The following is a 22,518-nucleotide window of genomic DNA, read 5'->3' as shown; positions in this document are numbered from 1 at the left end:
AACTAAATTGCCATTATCTTATATTTTCGTTTATTGTTATTGTGTATGGGGTACAGATTTTTCGTTTCAAGCTTATTTGCTCTAAAAACAAAAAAAATGGCAAATTACAGTTTTGTCTTTTGGAGGGTACTGATTTTTTTAAAATATGACAATTTAAAAGCCTTTGGGCCCACATTTATCCTCCCAAACCAAATTACTACTCGTATATCCAAGAAAAAAAATGCACACACATCAAGCACAGATCATTCTTGTCAGTCAACAACCATTTACCCATATCCAATTATAGCCAACACATACATACATGCACGCACGTCATATCATTTGTATTATAGATAGACATCAATCTGTGCAACTCAAATTATTCAGACATGGCTTACAAAGGTCTAGATTGTATCACCTCTTCAGACATAGAAGCCACTGGAGTAACTTCACAACTTGCCCATGAAATTTACAATAAACTCATCAATATTATCCAAATTTACGGCCCTGCCACTCCAGATACATGGCAGAGCATTTGTACAACCATCCTCACCCCCAAATTACCTTTCTTGCTTCATCAAATCATGTATTATGGTTGCTACAACGACTTTGGACCCGACCCACCTGCTTGGATACCCGCCCCGTATGTGTTTCTTCGTCCTCTGTTATGTGTCATTAAATATTTGATCAGGATGGCCTTTTTAATTTGAGTATTTTTTTTTTATAAATACTTATTTTTTTTGTATAGATTATTTTGGGTGCTCTTGAATGGTGTTTAAAAATGGTTAAGGCGATTAAAGTAACTTTTAGGGAAAGATTGTATCTAGATGGATTTAGGTGGTTAATGTAACTATTAGCAATCTATCAATTTGGTTTAATGTAAATTTTTTATGAAGTATTTCATTTCGTATTAATCCGTGTAGGCTTATTTATTTCCAATTTTTTCCGTCCTATTATGATTATTCCAAGTTTTTCTTTGAAAAGCATATATTGGTTTTATGTTTACAAATTTGGAGCTTTTTATACTCTGCCTATGCTGATTCTTAGAACAATGCTCTTTAAAAGGACTGATTTGGGAACAATAGAATGGGAATGAGGTGGAAAGTCGATAATGATTTGCAAGCTTTATTATTATTTGTGGTCTCCATTAGACTTAATAGCCCTCATTATGGTTTTACAATTTAGTTGCAATAAATTTGGCTGATATTTTGGGTCCTGGAGTCTTATTTATCCATCTCTGTTGCATGTAAAATACATGTCTTTCATAAGGTACTCTAAGGTTTTACATAAAAAAGTAGCAAATGATACAAGAAATAAATTATAAGGAACTTTAAGCATTTAACTTTAAATAGTTTCATAACATGAAATTAGAGAATGCTAGTCATGCCTAGGTGACCGGTGAAATTGAGTGGTAGTCAATAAGCTGGTTAGGTTATTATGAATATTAATAAAGTTATTTATTCACAGGGATAGTGCAATGATAACGAATGTTGGGAAACTTCTACAGAAAAGTGGGAAGGAGTTTTTAGGATCAAGATATAAAGATCCTGTATCAAGCTTCCCAGAGTTTCAGGAATTTTCAGTCTTGAATCCGGAGGTAATTTATTAAATACGGATTCATTGTTTGACAAACTTTAATGCTTGCACCACTTAAATTACATCATTAAATTTGCAGGTGTATTGGAAAACTGTCTTGCAAGAAATGAATATATCATTCTCAGTGCCGCCTCAATGTATTTTGAAGGAGGATATTTGTACTGGAAGCGAGCAGAGTCACCCAGGGGGTCAGTGGCTTCCTGGAGCATTTCTAAATCCTGCAAAGAATTGCTTGTGTTTGAATAGTAACAGAACATTGGATGATATAATGGTAGTATGGCGTAATGAAGGAAATGATGACATGCCAGTCAACAAGTTGACCCGTAAGGAATTGTGCTCAGAAGTCTGGTATGTTACTTTGTACATAGCTTTTAGCTCTACTTATTTGTTAAGGGTGAATGATTAAATTTTCTGAAGTAATATGTAGATGTCATAGCAGTTTGTCTCAGTCTACTACATGTAGACTTTGTGGTGCAATATTTGTAGACTTGTATGTTATGGATTTGTGAAATTGCTAAGACTGCACCAAGGCGTAAAAAATCTATTGCAAACTTTTGCGTTATATTTTACTTGTTTGATCTTTATCCAAGAATGTTGGTTTGAGGTTTGACTATAAGTGAAATTACATCAAAACTTCATCTGTAGGCTAGTCGCACATGCGCTTGAAACTCTTGAATTGGAGAAAGGATCTGCAATTGCAATTGATATGCCTATGGATGTTAATTCTGTGGTGATCTACCTGGCTATTGTTCTGGCAGGCTATGTAGTAGTGTCAATAGCTGATAGTTTTGCTTCAACTGAGATATCAACAAGGCTCACGTTGTCCAAAGCAAAAGCGATTTTCACTCAGGTCAGTCTCTTTACAGTAGGGAAGGGTAATTCTTACATTTCAGGTGTTTCCAGAATGAGACCTAATGCTCTTTGACAGTTAGATGTTTGGATATTATCTCCTTGTACCTTAGTACCTGGGTCCAAAATTACTTTCTATTTTATTTTCTTTTATAAGAACAATGTGTTGGATTTCTCACGCTAAGGGATGATTCCCCAATATTCAAATTAGTTAAACGTATATTAGTCAAAGTTTGAGCTCTAATTCTTTCAATATTTTGGCTCTTCAGTTATGCAGTAAAGTTGCACTTTTGATTCGTACCTTAAGCTTGAATATTACCACAAAAGAATTATAGTTAATCTGGTCTGGTGCCATTATTTCAGAAAGACAGCTATGGAGAGGAAGATAATTTTTTTTAGCATATAAACGAGTGTTAGGTATTGGCACCTCAAGTCATGAATAATTAAGTCAATTTGTGAGTTGTGATCAGAATTAAGGTCAACTTAATTATTTTTTTAAAACCTTTATCTCCTTATTGCAAGTTAAAAATTATTCTATTATTCTTTTTCCATTAGTGAGTTGTAATCAATTCCATAAACTGACTCCATTTCTCTTTAGGAATTGCCAACTTGTGCAATTTCGTTCCCCACTAATTAATTATTATTTCAATTTTCAGGATTTCATTGTCCGTGGTGATAGGCGACTACCTTTGTACAGGCAAGGACACTTTCCTATCATATATATACTTTTCTCTATTATTTTATTACGGTTTCTCACATATAGGCTCAAATCCGCAGTAGAGTTATTGATGCCCAATCGCCAACAGCGATTGTAATTCCAACAAAAGACTCCAGCTTTAGCACAATGTTACGCGAGGGTGACATCTCATGGCATGACTTTCTTAAAAGGGTTCAAAGATTCAAGTATGCAATATTTTATGTATATATTATGCCCAAATCATATGATTTATTGATATCAGAACTGTCATAAAACTTGATGTTTTGCTAGTTGTGACAGTAGATTTTTTTTTTTTTGATCATGTTTCACATGAATGTCATATATAATTCAACCGGATTTTGGCACCAATTCATCTCCTTCCTCTCTTACAATATATTTATTTTTTCTCAAAAACTTCAGTTATTTTCTTTAAATTTAAATAATTTATGATACTCCAATATGTTTGGAAATTATTACTAGTAGTTGTGACCCTATTACAAAGTGACAACGAGTTCTTTACATTTATGTAGTACTAGTGTTGGCAGACTATATCTATCATATTTCCTGCCACCACCCTACTCTAAAGAACAATTTAGAATATAGTTAATTAGTTCAATAAAGTGGTTGAGAACTTTTGATCTAAGCGAGAGCTACAGTCTAGAATCATCCAGGTTAACTTTCACACACAAATACTTGTTGAGTAGAAATAAAAGGTGAAATTCATGAAAGACTGTTAGCATACTTCATCAGGCTACACGCGGTAAAGACTAATGTTTTTCCCTTGCAGCAATCTCATGTAATTGTGAAATGATTATGCTTCTGAAATCTGCACTCCTTGTGAAATGTCTCTGGCCGCCAGTTGCCATTATCATAACGATATATACCCTGTTTGTTTCAAAGAGCCATCTTATGTAAAGCATATTTAAGGGTAAAAAATCCAGAATGGTGAACTAGAGATATTTATTCACTAAATTTGATGATTTATTTCTAATTTTAAGGATCTGCAGGGATATATAATTTTATCGTGCCAGGTTCCTCTAACTCATCTTTGTCACTGTTCACGTGTGGTAGTATCTGCAACAGAATCTCATTAATCTCTTGGACTGATATTAAAGAGTCACTTTGCTAGCTTAAGTTACTTCAAATCCTTCAAAACCTTTTCATGCTTTAGACTGGTGACGCAAACTTTATGTCATCCTGCAGAGAAGTTGAATATGTTGCTGTAGAAAGACCAGTTGAATCATTCACTAATATTCTATTCTCTTCAGGCACTACAGGCAAGTGAAAGGCTATGCATACTTCTTTATCTAATTTGTGAAAAAGTAGCATAAGCTTACTGATGATTTTATGTAGTATGACAATAGGAAGTTCTTGTTTATCCTGAAAGCGGATAGCTTCTCCTTGAACTTCAGTCTTCCTTAGGGACAGATAAACTTTTATAAGATCAGACTATAGTATATTGTAGTTTAGTGTAATATTAATTATATGCAACAGTTGAATGTTATGGTATTAATATCTCAGTATACAAAATCCTTCTGGAATTTTATCAGATGTGAGTTGTCTTAACAATTTGATAAAATAACATTAACAGTAAACCTTAGAAGATACTCAAGAGCTTGTTAATATGAGTAGTGCATGATGCAGTTCCGCATGTTTAAAGTGTAGATGGCACAGGCTAGCCAGTAATGCGTAACCTAATTATATTCTTTCTTTAGGGGAGCCAAAGGCTATTCCTTGGACTCTTGCAACACCTCTGAAAGCAGCTGCAGATGGTTGGTGCCACATGGATATTCGCAAAGGCGATGTTGTTGCTTGGCCCACTAATCTTGGTTGGATGATGGGTCCTTGGCTAGTTTATGCTCCTCTGTTAAATGGAGCTTCAATAGCATTATATAATGGAGTTCCCCTGAGTTCTGGCTTCGCAAAGTTCGTTCAGGTGGAGACTTTTTTTGACATTTCTGAATCTGATTAACATATGTTTTAGCCAAAACCATCATATTCTTAGAACCTTAAAACTATTATATATACTATGGTGCGGCACATAAAACTTTTTCTTAGTAATTCATTTATTAAGAATTATTTTTTGGATAATCATATTCTTAAACGTACTATAAGAGTAAAATACAAGTTGTGTCATGTGCAAAACAATTTATTGTTTTGAAAAATAATATAATTTAGAAAAAAATATTGCGTGCTGCATAAGTACATCATACTTTATATTTACAAATAAATATTGTGTGTTGTAGCAAAACTTTACATATTGTGTACTTCAGCAGAATGGATATATACCAGCTGTTGATTAAACAAAATCTATGGTAGAGATTAGTCCTAAGTTCTAATTTTGTATAAGGTTCTAATTTGAACCTAACCCTTAGCTTGTAATTCTGGATTATGTCGATATTTACACAGCGCAAGTATGATAGTTTCTATTTTATAATTATGATTATAGCTCAGAGATGAGGACTGTCTTGTAAGATTTGTGAAAACTAAAATTAAGAGCCGCTTAATTTTTCCATAATTTTCTGAACTGGAATACATTGAAATTACTAAGTTGTGAGCTAAGGTCTAGACAGAGTAGTAGAAATGAAAATATCTTGGTATCTTGTGGCAAGCTAGGGGAGAGCATAAAAACCGAGCCGATTAAAACCGAAACCAAAAATTAAAAGGAACCAATATTAGTTGTTCGGTTTCGGTTTTGGAGCAAAACCGAATCGAAAAAACCGAAACTGAACCAAAAAGCAGAACAAGTTGCATGACATATAGTACTTAAATTAGTACTCCATTTAAGAGTATTTCACAGAATTTTTGCCTATATATTATATATGTGTTTTATAAATTTTAAAAAATATTTGTAAGGAAAACAATAGAAAGAGCAGGGTGAAACTTGGGCATGTGATTAATAATTACTTGGGCCAGAGAGCAAGTCCAGTAGTACATATACATAACTCACTTAGTCTTAGCCTATTATAGAGAGCATTTTCAATTAGTAACACACACGAGAGGCAAGAGTTACTCAGTTTCAATTTTCAAGTCTTAAGTCAAGTAGCCGTAACTCTAAATTCTAATCATGTCTTCTCTGTAAATTCCTTAGCAAAATCTTCAACAAGAATATGAACAACAAGAATATGAACAGGCTAAAGAGATAAGATAATTGTTCACTCCTGATATAAATTTGTATTTTAGATGTCTCTCAAATTTAAGTATTAAATGTTTTGTATTAGTTAAATGTTAAGTGTTAAGTGAGTTTATTAGTTAGTGCTAGTACTTGGTAGATAGTGCATATATGGTTGCAATTTATTCTACTGCTATAGTGCTATTTGCATATTCTGTTAATATGTTTTCTTTTGCTTTGCCTTTTATTTACATTTGTTGTAATTTCTGTTATTTTCATTCTTCTTAATTGCTTATTTTCTGTTAAATACTATATTTATTTGTACATACATGTGTACTTGGAAGATTGAAGAATTTAAATATGATGATAAACAAGAGGAAAAAGGTGATAAGAAGGGTAAAAAGAGTTCACAAGCATGAGATTTTTACGACGAAATAAAGGGTTGTCCAACTGGTTTAGAGATAGCAGAATGCACATTATGTAAAGTGATTATTGGATGCAACCATGCACAAAACAGTACATTTTCTATTATGAACCATATGAAAATGGCATGTCCCATATCACCACTGGGCAAGAATCTTGATAAAAAAAAATGCAATTTGAATAGAATCTTGATAAAAAAAAATGCAATTTGAAATATTATTCAAGGAAGACAAACTCTATTAGGTTAAAGCTCATACATTTATCAAGAGAGATTGAGGAAGAAACTTGAATGTATGTGTATCAAAGACAATAATCATTTAAGATTGTGGAACACGAAGGGTTAAGAGAATTATTGAATGAAGCTGAACCAAAGTTTAAGATGCCAAGTGGATGGATGATTGCAAGGGATTGTCTCATAATATATAGAGAAAAGTTAATAAAATTGAAAAAAAATGTTTGGCTTCTCAAAGAGTCTCCTTCCCTAAGGATACTTGGATATTGATACAAAACACTAATCATTTGTGTTTTACGACTCATTGGATCAAATGATGATCGGAAGATTTGCAAAAGAATTTTAAATTTTCCTCAAATCGGAAGTCGTAATAGAGTTTCAATTGAAAAATGTTACTTGACTTATTTGCCCGGTGGGGGATACTTCGTGTATTTACCATCACATTATATAATGTATCTTCAAATATTATCACAATCTTACATTTAAGTAAAGTTTCTTAGAGGCCGGAGGCTACCTTGGAGAATAAATTTCTACATATGCATTGTTGTGCTCTTGTCTTGAATATATTGGTGAAAGATGGTTTGAAAGAACAAAATAATTCAATTGCTAGAATTCGAAATGCCACTAGATATGTTAGGTCTTCACCGTCAAGATTTGAAAATATAGAAAATGAGTGGAAAGAGAAAAGATAAAATGTAAGAAGATGGTATGTCTTGATGTTGATACTAGATGTAATTCAACTTACACGATGTTGGAGCTATTCCTATCTCCCCTACTTAATAGCAATTGTTTGTTGAACATGGTGTAACTTGAATTACATCTAATATCAACAACAAGACATACCATCTTATTACATTTTATCTTCTTTTTTTCCCACCCATTTTCCAAAATTTTCAAGTCTTTCCCTTGAAGACCTAACATATCTACTGGCATTTTGAATTCTAGCAATTGAATCATGTTGTTCTTTCAAATCATCTTTTACCACTACATTCAAGATATGAGCACAACATCGCATGTATAGAAATTAATTCTCCAAGATAGCCTCCGGTCATCTAGAAAACTTGTTTAAATTGTGCGATTGCGGCATCATTTGAAAATGCATCATCTAATGTGATGGTAAATACACAGTTATCCCCCATCTTGCAAATAAGTCAAGTAGCATGTTTTAAATATCAACTCCTTTATAGCTTCCAATTTGAGGAAAATTTTAAATTAATTTTCAAATCTTCCCGTCAGACACAAATAATTTATTTTTTTTTATCGATGTCCACGTATCCGTATGAAGGGGACTTTGAGAAGCCAAACATTTTTTCAATTTATTAACTCTTCACTGTATATTTTGAGACAATCCCTTGCAACCGTCCATCTCCTTGACATCTTAAACTTTGATTCCGCTTCATTCAATATTTCTTTAAATCCGTCGTGTTCCATACTACTATATAGTTGATTGTATTTGATACACGTTAAGGCAAGTTTTTTCCTCGATCTCTCTTGATTAAATGTGTGAGCTTTAACCGAATGAAATTTGTTTTCCTTGGATATTTTTTCAAATTGCAATGGTTTTTGCAATTATCAAGATTCTTGCGGCGGTGATTTTAGACATGTCATTTTCAAATGGTTCATCATAGCAGATGTAAGGTTGCATCCAATAATCACTTTGCATAATATGCATTCTGTTCTCTCTAAACCAATTAGACAACCTTCATTTCATTAAAAAATCTCATGCTTGTGATCTCTTTTTACCCTTCTTATCACATTTTTCCTTCTTTATCATTACTTTTTAATTCATCATCTTCCAAGTTTACATGCATCTACAAATAAAAATAGCATGTATGCACATAAAATAAGCAGCTAATAAGAATGAAAATAGCTGAGACGAGAGCATGTGCAAATAAAAGGCAAAAGAAAACAATTTAGCAGAATATGCAAATGGCACTAGAATCAGTTGCAACAAATATACACGATCTACCAAGCAGTAAGTACTGACCAATTAAATCACTTAACATTTAATTCACTACAAAACATTTAACACTTAACATTTGAGAGACATCTAAAATACAAATTTGTATCAATTCTTTATTCGTTAGCATGTTATTGTTGAAGATTTTGCTGGGAAGACATGATTAGAATGTAGAGTTACGGCTTTAAATTGAAACCTAAATCTGAGCAACTCTCGCCTCTCGTGCGTAAACTGAGAATGCTATGTGTAATGGACTAAATCTAAGTGAGTTATGTAAATGTAATGTAATCATAGGCTCAAGTTTCACTCTGCTATCTAAATTTTATTTTCCGTACAAATATATTTTTTAAATTTATAAAACACATATATAATATACAATATGATATATATAAAAATAATCGGTTCGGTTTTAATCAGCTCAGTTTTTATCGGTTTCGATTATAAATCGGTTTTTATGCTCTCCCCTACCATTAAGTGCAGGAAAATACAAGCTTTAAATTTTAGAGATGGAGTTCATTGTTGATTTTGGAAGATTATCCTTGTGTATTTCTGCACATTTTTGAAATTTATGCAAGTAAAATGCAGAGACTTTTGGATTAAGTTCACCAAAGAAGAGTCTCCTGCAGGTGAAGTCTATTACAGTGGATAATTATATTCTATGTTATGTGTGGTTAGCTATTAAAGCCTTGTTTGTGATTTTGTTAATAGTGTAAATAATTAAGAGTATTTAATCTTAGAACGTAGCCTACTACCGGATCTTTGATCATTAAATTGATCATAACTGAATGCACTGTAATATAACCTCTGACGCGCAATTTTGGTGAATTTCCAGTGCATTATGTCTTGAGTCCTCGGCGTAGACTGGTTTCATGGGAATTTTTGAATCTTTATCCCAATAAGGGTTTCACAAGTTTTTAAATCTGCAACTTCATGTAGGATGCGGAAGTGACAATGCTTGGTGTAATTCCAAGTATTGTGAGGACATGGAGAACTACTAATTGTACAGATGGGTATGATTGGTCAGCCATTCGGTAAGTGAATAATTTGTGTTTTACCTGACCTTATACTGCAGTAGGAAATATTGTGGTATCAGATTTTAACAATTTAGAAATACATGGATATGTTGTGGCCATGCTTTAAGTGTATTTATACATAGTTTTTTCCTATTCAATACTGAAAATTTGATTTTTCTCATTGGAAGTTGCTTTGGATCCACTGGTGAAGCATCAAACGTAGATGAGTATCTTTGGCTAATGGGAAGAGCCAATTACAAGCCTGTCATTGAGTATTGCGGTGGTACTGAGATTGGGGGTGGATTTGTAACTGGATCACTACTGCAGCGTCAATCTTTGGCTGCCTTTAGCACACCTGCTATGGGATGTAGTCTATTTATAATTGACAATGATGGAATTCCTATAGTAAGCATTTGTCTGATCTTGCATGCGGATATGATATACTAATCTGTCTTAATAAAATTGCAACTTGGAGTTCAGTTTAGCATGTGCAAGTAACACAATTGCTGTCTTCCAACTCCTTAAGAATACAATGTCTAGACTCTGCTTTTGTCCCCTATGTCATCAACCTTTTTGTTTCCATGGTAAATAAATTTGATTGAACTACTAATTTGGTCTCAAGTCATATGAGGCAAACTAGTAATATTGATGAATTTATAGTGGTTGCAAGAAAAATATATTTTAGCCGTGCTATTATTGTTAGCCGAGATATAAAGAAAGGTTGTAAGAAAGTATTACAGTCATGTCTATCTGTCTTGTTGGCGTAGTAAGCCGTGTATGAAATACTATAGAGGTTCCTTCACGGAGAACCACTTGATAAATGTGTATTTTGTGTAAGACCAAGTCCAATTTTTGTTTTTCTCTTGAAAAGGTGAATATTGTATCAATGAGGAAGATGGATAGAAAAAAATCAGATACCTGAACAATGCAAATAAAATTATGGTTCATCTACTTTTCAGATTTAAAACTACAATAGTTGTGCTTGTGCCTATTATCATTTCTGACAGCTCACTAATAATCATGTCAAGCACTTGTAGTTTTCTAATGTTATCAGTTTTACTTCTTGTAATTCCCCTGTTATTAATCCACGATAGCATGCATTACAGTAATATAGTAACTTCAGTTTGTGATGACATTTTGCTATGTTTGATAGTTGTATGAGAGTATGCTACTTCATAAGTATAATTATGTAATGCTTACCTAAAGCATTTGAACTTATCTCGTTTTCTTAATTTAGCCACCGAATGTCCCTGGGATTGGTGAACTGGCCCTTCACCCCTTCATATTCGGCTCATCAAGCACGCTACTGAATGGGAACCACTATAAAGTCTACTTTAAAGATATGCCTGCATGGCATGGAAAGGTAAATAAAGGTCCATTTGTGTTTGTATTGGTTTACAGCTTTAATGAAAAGAAACTCGTACCTGTCCTCTTCTAGATATTAAGAAGACATGGTGACATGTTTGAGCGTACTTCAAGTGGATACTATCATGCACATGGTCGTGCAGATGATACAATGAATCTTGGGGGTATCAAGGTCTGCATTCAATCTCTTGTAGTAAGTTGTACGAAGATAACGTATTAGCATGTCTTCCAGAGCACATGTTCAAAGTCGAAACCTAATTTAGAATACCCACTTATATGTATGATCAGTAAAATGGAAGCTCTCTTTTAGTTTTATTCTCATTGATTTAATCTTGGCAATTCAATACCATATTAGCTATGTAGGAGCCAATTCATTTCATTTAATAATACTAAATGTTGATTTTTATGTGAACTGACCTAAGAGCATCTCCAAGAGACTAGCTATGTGACCCGTTAAATTTAAAATATAAGGAATTTGACATAAATTTCACTCCAAGAGACTAGCTAGTTGTTCCTTAAAAAATTGACATACTCCTCTTCTACCTTATTTTTAAGGAACCCTATCTCATCCCTTATTTCATTTTTATGATTAAAATATTCATTTCCCTCCATTTTTAATCCCCCCCCCCTCTCTCTCTCTCTATATATATATATTATAACAATAAGGAGCATATATAAAGAGTGTTGTTGGAGTTGTCTTTCCTTATAACGTCTTAAACCTAAATATTTATAATATTTATAAGGAATGCACTAAGAGCCTTTGGAGATGCTCTAATGCCCTAGGTTAATTAAGATAACAATTTCATCCTGTTGCAGGTAAGTTCAGTTGAAATAGAGCGTATCACAAATGCAGTTGACGACTCTGTACACGAGACAGCAGCCATTGGGGTGCCACCGCAGGGAGGTGGACCCGAGAGATTGGTTATTGCTGTGGTTTTTAAAGATTCAAATGTTTCAACACCAGATTTAGATAGGTTAAGGGTATCTTTTAATTCAGCACTGCAGAAGAAATTGAACCCTCTTTTTAAGGTATTAATAGCTCTGTTGAAACTAGGCTGATTAGCAGCCTTTATATATGACATTTGAGGCTTATATAATTGCTAAACCGTGTTCCATTTATAATTTTATTTTCAGGTGTCTCATATTGTGCCCATCTCATCTCTTCCCAGAACAGCAACAAATAAGGTTATGAGAAGAATCTTGCGGCAGAATTTTACCAAAATCGACCACAACTCCAAGCTGTGAGCTTCATTAATCTCAAAACATGTTTCAACCCATTATTATGTTCATAATAAGTATATGGTCTTGCTTCCTTAGCTTAGTGATCCATTGATTTGGAATGTAAAGTCTATATGTAAATATAAGTTACCACTTACCACTTAACACTATATGTACTGTATATAAGTCCTTAGGCTAATATCTCAAAATTCTTGCTATTAAATTTTCTGTCGATGATTAAGCTTGTTGAGGTTGAATAACAAATATTTTAGTTTTCAACTTTGATGGTCAAAATTTGAATATTATCCAATGGATCTGACACTATTGTAATCGAATTTCAGTTCGATTATATATTCAGAGTCCAAATTTGATTCAAATCTTCTTGATTTTCAACTCAACACTGGCTTTCTCATTAATTAAGGTTGTGCTGAATATAGATCACACATATAATTATATAATCATTCGGTATTACTATTAGAAAGATTCAATCAAACATTAAACAATTGGAATCGTAGATGCATTGGAATCTCAAAAACCGGGATGACAATAAAACCTTGATCTATCCCTTTATATTGAGAGCATTTCACATAGGTTCAGATCTGCCTCACAATTTTTTTGTCTGAAATATTAGTTAATCAGTAGAGTAGGATCCTACAAGAGTAAATTCATGACCATTGTTGATATCAATTAAACATTGACTATTTATCAGTTTAGATATTTTAGAAAAAGAGCTAAATGTAATATGATACCTCTAAATTTTTGTGCTAAACTAATATGATACCTCTATGTTTACAAGGAGAAGTAATATTATTGCGAGGTTGAGTGTTGTAATCTTGCAGTATTTAAACACATGCACAATGACTTAAAAAATGTAGGGACTGCAAGCTTGTGATTTTACTGAACCAGATTTAATGACATTTCTGCAAGATGTAAAATTCCTTGTGTTTTTAGTGATTTATCTAGACAGAGACTGTTTGGTTTTAATTTCTCAATTCAAATTGATAAAGTTGTCAGTTGATTAGCTTTTTCAGGCTGTATCTAGCAGGTAATACAAGGTCTAGAATAGGTACGAGTTTACAGAAAATGAAAACACATTGTTCCTTATTATAAAGTATTGCGTCCTTGTAACATATTCTTAGTAAATGGAAGAGGAAAGAACAGTGGCCAACACGCTTAAATATTACAAATGAATATTGACCATTTTGGTTCCTTAAATACACAAGAGAGGAGATTTCTAATGGATATTTGACGCGATATAAACTTTTTATTGAAAATTTGGCACGGTACAGACTAACTATCTAAGTGGTCATTAATAGTTACACTTCGTAGATAAAAGAGTTGCTTTTGTCATTTAGGTTGTGGTTGCTTGGAAGCAAAGTAAAGATAGAATTGAAGAGACTAGAGAGGTTGTGAAGGATAAGTAGAGGTAGAAGGGGAATGAGGATCGAGGGGGCTAAGAGAAGATAAGAGTTGAGGAGATGATATAGAAGTGGAAGAAGATAAACTTTGTGAAAAATGGTGTAGAATGGAGTGACTTGACTTTCCAGAAATTAAATAAATATTCGAACAAATTTTGCGAAATTTAATGAAGTTGCGAATGTTTATGATGCATAAATGTCAACCGGTGACTTCATAATGCATTCCGTCCCTTTCAACCTAAAACAATGTGAATGAGTGTTATTCCAGAAGATAAATATCCCTCTCAGCCATAAAATTGCTTATAAGTCTCTGTGTTATTATTTCCTATTTGTCTGGCCTTCTTTTCCTAATATATTAGATTGTTGTGTATATCATTGATCTCCTTAAGTTTAGTTGCTAAATCCTTATAGATGAAATAGATCTCTAAAAATTTTCTTTGTAGCCTTGGCTTTCTGAAAATCAGTTCAGGTATGTTGCTCTTTTCTAGTCCAAGTGATTTTGATTTCGCTTTTGACTAGATTTTGCTATTTACGTATTAGATTACTATGAAATCTTAGATTGCTTCCGGTGACACAAATTGGTCATTTATTGTCAACACTTAATATTTGTTATCTTTTTGAGTAATTATTATGTACTTTACTTTTTTGATATTATTAGCAGGTATGCATATTCGTTAGGTACAAAACTCTTGTTATTTTTATAAATTTATATACTACCTTGGTACTGCAAGCCAGACGGCCAGTAAAGTTTTTGCCTTTTTTTTTATTCATTTTTGTTCCTTAATTAGTTTTTTTGATTATTATTCTTTTTCGTGCTCAAGATTGCCAAATTGTTGTAATCTCAGATTATGTACAACCTCCTTATGTAAACCTGTTATCACTTATAGACAGATTGTTCTGCATTTTCTGTAAGTAGTTATAAGATTACCAGATATTTGGCACTTTTTCAGGATAATCATAGTATGACAGTAACAGTGTTTGTAATATCAGTAGATATAAACAAGGAGCATAGGACTAGTCGGGATTACCAGTGGTGATGCAGCAAGATGGAAGTATAAAGGTTGAAGCCACTACATAATGATGAAGAAGCAGCTGATAGTGAATAATATACAAAAAAAAGATGAAGAAGCAGATGAAGGCTGTAGTAAAGAAGATGAAGAAGTTCCATGCTTGAGATGGTTTGATTTAAAATTATAGTTTACTATTCATCTCCACTATTGTTCCGAGCACTGTAGGAGAGGTATTCAAAGCAACTTTACACTTTTTTTTTAAGAAAAGGGAAGCAGGGTTGTTCAAGAGAGTTTTTTTTTTCTTATGAAGGGATTGAGTTACATGTATGTTTTGACAGACAAGCACGAGTAATATTACAACTTCAGCAGCTAATTTAACTTTGTAGAATCAAACAGATTACAGAGCCTACCCCCTTGCAAAATTTCATTTGAGAGATTGGGGGTTCATCCCTTCTCCAACAGTAAAATGTTATGAGATGGGTTTGGTGCCACCTTGTGAGCTTGCAGTTTACTTTTGGTTTGATGGCTAGTGCTGTTAGTGGCAGCGCTGGGGATATATAGTGTCTGCAACAATGATTTAGTTCCATTATCAGGGATCTGTTCAGCTTTGTTTTCGCATGACTTGTATACTTGGCACAGTTCTGTCGACCATTGTATCCCCTGATAATAGGATATGATTCTGTGTTATCCCAGCCATCGTATGTGATTAGAGTTATTCACAAAGATTTTTTAATAAATACTTAAATGTGCAGTAATATATCGGTTGGTTGCAAAATTAATCGGATCATTATTCGGCTGTATTTAAATATTATTTTATATTTATATTATTTTAATATTAATTTTTTTATATAAGTAAAATATAAATACCCACATTTTTAATATCAAATCTAGTAGGTAAATATTCTTATTTCATATATCAGCTTCATTTTCTATTAAAAATATTATATTTTACAATTTTACCCTTAATTTGTTAATTTTTTAATTTGTTTACCACTTAATCTCCTATAAATTTCGTCTAATTATTAACCGATTAATTTTTTGTTGATTTTGACCGAATTATGAAAAGTGTCTAATTAACCATATAGCCCCGCCTCGAGACTTTCTGGAATACTGGTTATTAGCATCAAGCTGGATTTACCGGTAGAAAAACAGAGTCACTCTTTATTCAAAACCGTTGAGGCCTATCCAAAGATGACAAATACAACACGCATTTTCCATTGTAAAGCCTCATGAAAGCATTAATTAATATTCAAAGCTTACACAACTTTCTGGCTGAACAAGTGAAATCAAAACATCATTAAGAAGAAACAGGGTCGCTTCATCAACAGGAAGTGCTCATAACTGGTAGGCAGAATCAGCAACCACACAAGCCTTTTTGGGCTTCATATGGGAATGGGATCAACCAGCACCGGGGTCATAATTTCTTTGGTCTTGGTTTCTGAGGTAGTGAAGCCGTCATTGTTCTGGTAGAGAATGTACGACACTGGAGTCATATTAAAAGCTATCGTCAGAAGAGGCATTGGAACCACAGTTGGTCGCAGAAATTCAGTGTTTATATCCTTCCATGCACACACTAGTTGTTTGTTAAATTCAGCAAATGCGCATTCCTTTGAAGCATTGTGTTGCTTCATGTAACATTCCACAGCAGAAGCTGCGTCTATCGTCTCCTTCTCGGCCTTCAAATTCAACCAATCATATAGTATACAATTCATTAAAACCAAATTCCACCATATCATCAAGGAGTCTGCAAACTAAGGATCCAGCCTTGATAAAGAGAGGATTATTAGAGATCCAATCAAGGGATTCTTTAGTAACCAAGTCCCCTGTTATCCCAAGGAAGGAATTGGTACCAAAGTAAATTAAAGCTGCAGTTATAAGTGCATGCTCCATATACTCTTCTACCGTCGGAACATAGCCTTTGTAAAAACACTTAGCCTCGTAATGATATGATCTGGTTAACTGTTTCACCACTTTTTTTGCATAATCTACGCGGTATAGGGGTATGCCTGCATTCTTCAAGTCTTCTTCTATATCAGTAAAAGTATCCAGAAGGACTCCATAGAAATACCTCATGTACTCCGGTAGCTGATCCGTGGCACTGATATCCCACCTGAACATGCAATTTTATTATGAACTATGTAATATTAATAGGATGACGGTTCTTAAGATTTTGATATTGATTATTACCTCTCAATTGCATCAGTGAAAATTACGAGTTCTTCAACAGTACCATAGACATCATATATGTCATCAAGAGTTATCATGAATGCAAATATTTGATTTAGTATTTTTCTGGCTAGGGAGTGTTGGGGCTCGGAGTATAATCCTAATACCCAGAAGTAGCATTCCACCATCCTGTCTCTTGCAAATGGCAATTTCTCCGTAAAGTTAATTTTTCTCCACCACCTGAAATTGAAAAACATTCATATCGAGTATAATAAATATTAAAAATTGTCAATGCTAGAATATGCCTTGAATCGGTAAATGCCCCAAACACTGGGATTTCAGGAAATCTGTAAATGCCCCCAAAAGATGGGACTTCAGGGGTCTTGCTGCCCGGTCAGCGAGTCGGGGTCCAGGGGCGAAGCGCCCTGGTTTAGGGTTTCAGGGACGCAACGTTTATTATAATCTTTCTTACTTCCGTTATAATAGTCAATATAGCAACAGACGGCATAAATTCTCCCAATGCATGAATATGTGCTTACTTGGTTATAGTGACTAGCTCTCCTTGATAAAGTTTCTACAATAGATTGAAGTCTAAAATGGCGAATTTTAACAGTGTGTCATTGTGTGAATCTTCTTGAGCATATACGGAAATGTAACGCCTGGCCTCCACCCTGTTTGCATTCCACCAGACAGGGGTCTCAAGTGCATACATGACTTTTTTTGCCTGGAGATTTTGCAACTGAGTCTTAAGATGTTCAAGATGAGAAGTGGTGAATGCCAATGCCTCTTCTAGTATATCTTCTCCATGTACTCTAAGGTGAGCAGCTTCGTACAAGCTTAATAGTCCTTCAACGTCCTTGCTCAAATCCTCCTTAAATTTGCCATCACTATCCTTGAATTGGCTGAACACCTCTGTTAAACAAATTAAACTTGGTAATTAATTATATAGCTAACAATAAAGCAATTTGTTTTTTTGCATGTTTATATCACTTCATTTGCTTTAAGTCATCAACTACTAACCAGAAGGGACCTTGAACCCATGCTGTCTAAGCAGACGAAAACATAGAGCTATCATATGAAGGTCATCTTCTGTTTGAGAACCACAGACCTCATGGTAGATATCATTTATTTTGCTTAAAGCTGCCTCAATCTCAGCTTCGAAATGATAAGCAACACCAAGTCTTTGAAAATCATTAATTAACTTAAGCTGCTGTTGAGGCTGATGAGCTGCTGCTAGTAGCATCTTCCTCGCTTCCTGTTTTAGTGCTTGAACTTTTTCTTCTGTGTCACTGTCAGGCTTCTATATGTGCAGGGTGCAGACAAATGAAAAGCATAAGTCTACATGCATGCAATTTTTACTCACGTAATAAACCCTTTATAAATTAATAACCCACCGGTATATTTTATGTAAAATGCTTGGTATATAGAATTGTGTACAAAATAAGGTTTTAATTGGAATGGACCCCTGTATTCACATCAACAACCCCAATTAAAACATCTCACATCAATTATCATATCATTTTGTACAAATTTTTTAAACACAATTCTGTACACGTGAGCTGAATATTAATCTAAAGAAAAGAGTGATCATGAAGCCGCTAGTCAATAGATAATAGTAATAAAGTTAAAATGAAGGAATTACCCTGTGATGAGCGGTGTCATAGGCAAGAAAATAGTCTCCCCAAACACTGGGATGATAACTCGCAGAGCGACGAACAATCTGATCAGCATTTTGTAATATTGGAGGGGAACCTGTGGAAGCCTGAAGAAAGACAGACATATATGTCGATGAATTCTTACTCCAGTACTGCGACAAGCTTAGCTATATTAGTAACATTATCAATCAGGTGTATTTATATAGACTACTACTTGTCTACTACTAGTACACCAATGCAGATATTTACGCCAATGCACACCTAAACTTTATTATTTAATTCGCCATGTATGGCAGAGTACGGGGACAACACTTTCACTAACCAACCAAGTCGTAATACATGGGCGATGTCTAGCCAACTCATGTATATGGGGATTTTTTTTTATTATTATTTCTACTGTACATTTATCAGAATAAATGGACCAAAATATCATTTCTGGGTGTTAAATGATCCAAAATATTACTTTTGAAAATAATGACCCGAAATGTCATTTCATAACGGCACTTCGTCTAGCATTTTGTATTTTTTTTCAAAAATGAAAACGGTACATCGTGTACCCTTTTGGCACTTTATTTTTTTTTTTACTTTTTTTATAATGTGCAAAACATTAGTTGAAGTATCGTTTTAGCTCCAAACGGTACATCATATAGCGTTTTGTACCAAAACGTTACTTTATATACCGTTTTGCGCATATAAAAAAAAATCAAAGTGCCAAAACGCTACACAAAGTACCGTTTTGGATCTTTTGCATAAACGTCACATGATGTACCGTTTTAAAGTGATATTTAGGGCCATTATTTTCAGAAATGATATTTTGGACCAATTTCAATCCCAAAGTGACATTTAGGGCCACCACCCATACACTATACGATTAAATTGGAGTATATACAAAAAATCAAAGAATTTATGAGCTAATCATCTATTTCGGTAATATAAAAACAAGATCATCTATACTCTTTATTAATAAGCGAAATAGATCATCTATACTCTTTATTAATAAGCGAAATCTGATGCTAAAAATACCAAATTACCAAATTTCGGTACTTTCCTGATATAAGTTGATTTCTATTCTGTATAAACTTTGTTTTTAACACAAATCGACTTCCATTCTTTTAAATTTTATTTTCTTTGCAAACTACTAAGTAAATTATTAACACGAATTGACTTATATTATCTGTAAACTTTATTTATTTATAAATTATATTGGAAAACTACTAACCGCAAAGTAAATTATTAACACGAATTGACTTCTATTCTCTGTAAACTTTATTTTCTATTAGTTAGTGTCAATCCTAGTGTTAATTTACTTTTAAATTGGATAATATAATTTTAAAAATAATTAAGTAATAACAAATGACTTTAGTAACATTTATAAACTGAAAATTATTGATTTAAGGATCGTATTTGTTACTGCCCATCACAACATTTATTTACTTAAAATTAAAAAAATATATTTTAACAATAACAAATTTATGGGTTGTATTTAGATTATATTAAGTAATATTAAATTAAGTTTAATAACATCTATTTACTTTTAATTTGTAAATTAATTTTTATCGATAATTAGGTAATAATAAATAAACTATATTGAAAAGACTAATTAAAAGATAATTATCAAATAATATTAATTAATATTAAATTATCTAAAGAGCAGATATTTGGGTCGTAAGATAGAAATACAATTCGTTTCACAAAAATAGAACTAATATGTTAGATTTCTATATCAAGTAAAACAATGCAAAACTAGAATTATAGTGAAAAATTTCATAACTGATTCGATTTTTAACCACATAACTATTTTTTGCAAGTACCAATTTAATATTTGATATCAATATATTAATTTTAATTCGTGTTTCATAAAGATTATGAATAATTCTCTACAAATATTAATTCGATATTTTTAGTCTCGGGCTCGTGTTTCGGGTTATCAACTATCAACTATCTATACTAAACAGTCAAATCATGTTTAAGTCCCAAATCTGGGCACTCACTAAAAAATTATACAACTATTTTTAAAATTTTATGTAATAAAATCTCAACTGACAAAATTTAACTTCTACTCTCTGTAAATTTTATTTTCCTTCAATTTTTATTTGTTGCTGAACATCCAAGCGTCAGTTTGCTTTAAAATAATCGTATTAGTAAGTTAACATGCTAGATTTGTATAAGTAAATAATTAGTTGCATGTATAACTAAAACTATACGGTGAAATTTTAGAGTTAAACTTAACTTCGATTTTTTTTAACTACATATCTTAACAGCATTTTATCTATTATAATTAGATCTGTATTTTGCACGGATTATGAGTTTCAGTTTTATGCAAATAATAATGTGATACTATTATTTTTAATTTCGGACCCGTGCTTAGCACGGGTTACCAACTAGTATTAGTTATACACTGATACGTTTAAATTGGAGTATATACAATTTACTTCAAACATTTTTTTTTCTGAAAGAACAAAGATGTTAATTCATTATTAAAAAATCATACGTCATCAATATCCTTGATCGAGTCGAACAAATAGTAAATTGTAATTGGATGTTCTCATGTAACTAATATATATATATATAAGTACTCACTTCATGCATTCTCGTTTCGTTGAATTACTGGTATACTCTTTGTCATGTTCCAAAGGAGCTATTGTTTGTGTTATCAACCAGAATTGCAATTTCATACAAAATTTTATTACTGAATTAAGACATCCGCTTACAATCAAGAAGCGAAAAACAAAACTCTCACCAAGAAGAAAATAACCTGAAAATACAGGCCAAAAATCGAAATAAAAACAAATAAAAACAAATTAAAAAAAACTTAGATATGATAATCGGAATCACAAGATTGACCGTAAATTCTCGACTTCAATAAGCCCATTTAAATGGAAGAAAAAACCAACTCGAATTGTCTTCCACATTTAATCAAGGTATCTATAAGCTAATCATCAATTTAGTTCAACGGTTAACCCCTAATTTTACTTATTAAAAAAGTAAATAAATAGTGTTATATATCCTATAAACTACTAGATTTAGAGTACTTATATTACTAAACTACGACTACAACTTATCTTATTATTAATAAAATAAATAAATTGTGGTATGCATGTGCTAAAAACATCTCCAACCATCTACACATGTTAGCTAAAAAGTCTAGGTGACACATTATATCCATATTAGCTAAAAAATATACTACTCCAGCCATGGTACCTGCTAGCAAAATATTTAGATATCCTGTATTAACTTTCTACCTTATTTTAACCTAATTTTGCACATCAATACACACATATATTCATATTATATTTATATTATATATATATATGTTGAAATTTTATTTCATATTTAATATTTTAACTTTATGTTATATTAAGTGTCAAAATATGATTTTTTTATTGACCAATTTTATTAATTATTTTAAAAAATATTACATATTTATAAAAATATTAATAAATCTAATCTAATTTAATCTAATAAAATTTAATATAAATTTAAATTTAAAATTTTATTATACATATAAGTATATATGTTTTTTACACATATAAGTGTCTTTTATAATTATTTAAATATATATTCAATTTTTTTCATTAAATAATTTTTTTATTTTTACTTGTATTTAATTAAATATTTAAATTTATTTTAACATGTGAAATTTTCATATATATAAAATAATTTGAAAATACATATAACATATTATTGTTGAATTTAGCTAATCAATATAGCTAATATCACTGTAGCAACAAACATTACAGGTTCAATAAAATTTTAGATAATGTTGATTTAGGTAACCATTTTAGTTATTATGGTTGGATATGCTCTAAACAACTAAATTCTTAA

The 22,518-nt window shown here is 32.3% G+C and overlaps 1 protein-coding gene and 1 pseudogene across 4 annotated transcripts; one reads left to right on the top strand and one right to left on the bottom strand.

Annotated features, from left to right (window-relative positions):
- The first annotated feature begins 222 nt into the window (after positions 1-222).
- LOC141712130 (putative acyl-activating enzyme 17, peroxisomal) lies at positions 223-15,245 on the top strand. Of its 4 annotated transcripts, none has more exons than XR_012571529.1 (15): positions 223-622; positions 1,447-1,576; positions 1,655-1,923; positions 2,221-2,425; positions 3,081-3,121; positions 3,202-3,327; positions 4,325-4,398; positions 4,837-5,057; positions 9,785-9,879; positions 10,050-10,266; positions 11,099-11,224; positions 11,300-11,398; positions 12,043-12,255; positions 12,361-14,331; positions 14,856-15,245. XR_012571529.1 is itself a non-coding variant. In XM_074514946.1 (15 exons), the coding sequence occupies exons 1-15, from the start codon at positions 369-371 to the stop codon at positions 14,872-14,874; spliced, it is 2,196 nt and encodes a 731-aa protein (XP_074371047.1). In that variant the 5' UTR covers positions 223-368; the 3' UTR covers positions 14,875-15,245. The 4 variants fall into 4 exon arrangements, 3 of the variants coding, with proteins under 3 accessions (XP_074371047.1, XP_074371046.1, XP_074371048.1); XM_074514946.1 differs by having other exon boundaries at positions 12,361-12,467; XM_074514945.1 differs by having other exon boundaries at positions 12,361-12,467; positions 14,853-15,245.
- A 760-nt stretch (positions 15,246-16,005) lies between these two features.
- LOC141712129 (sesquiterpene synthase Cop-like) lies at positions 16,006-18,850 on the bottom strand (annotated as a pseudogene).
- Positions 18,851-22,518: the final 3,668 nt, after the last annotated feature.

This window comes from Apium graveolens, chromosome 3 (genome assembly GCF_009905375.1).
Source record: "Apium graveolens cultivar Ventura chromosome 3, ASM990537v1, whole genome shotgun sequence".
Lineage (NCBI taxonomy): Eukaryota > Viridiplantae > Streptophyta > Magnoliopsida > Apiales > Apiaceae > Apium > Apium graveolens.
Note: the sequence above shows the minus strand (reverse complement) of the source record. Positions and strands in the feature narration are given on the sequence as shown.

Excerpts from the sequence above, each read along its gene's own strand:
- LOC141712130 (XM_074514945.1), top strand. The coding sequence starts at position 369 with ATGGCTTACAAAGGTCTAGATTGTATCACCTCTTCAGACATAGAAGCC. Across the intron at positions 1,924-2,220 it reads GAATTGTGCTCAGAAGTCTG|GCTAGTCGCACATGCGCTTG; the intron begins GTATGTTACTTT and ends CTTCATCTGTAG. Across the intron at positions 11,399-12,042 it reads TGAATCTTGGGGGTATCAAG|GTAAGTTCAGTTGAAATAGA; the intron begins GTCTGCATTCAA and ends ATCCTGTTGCAG.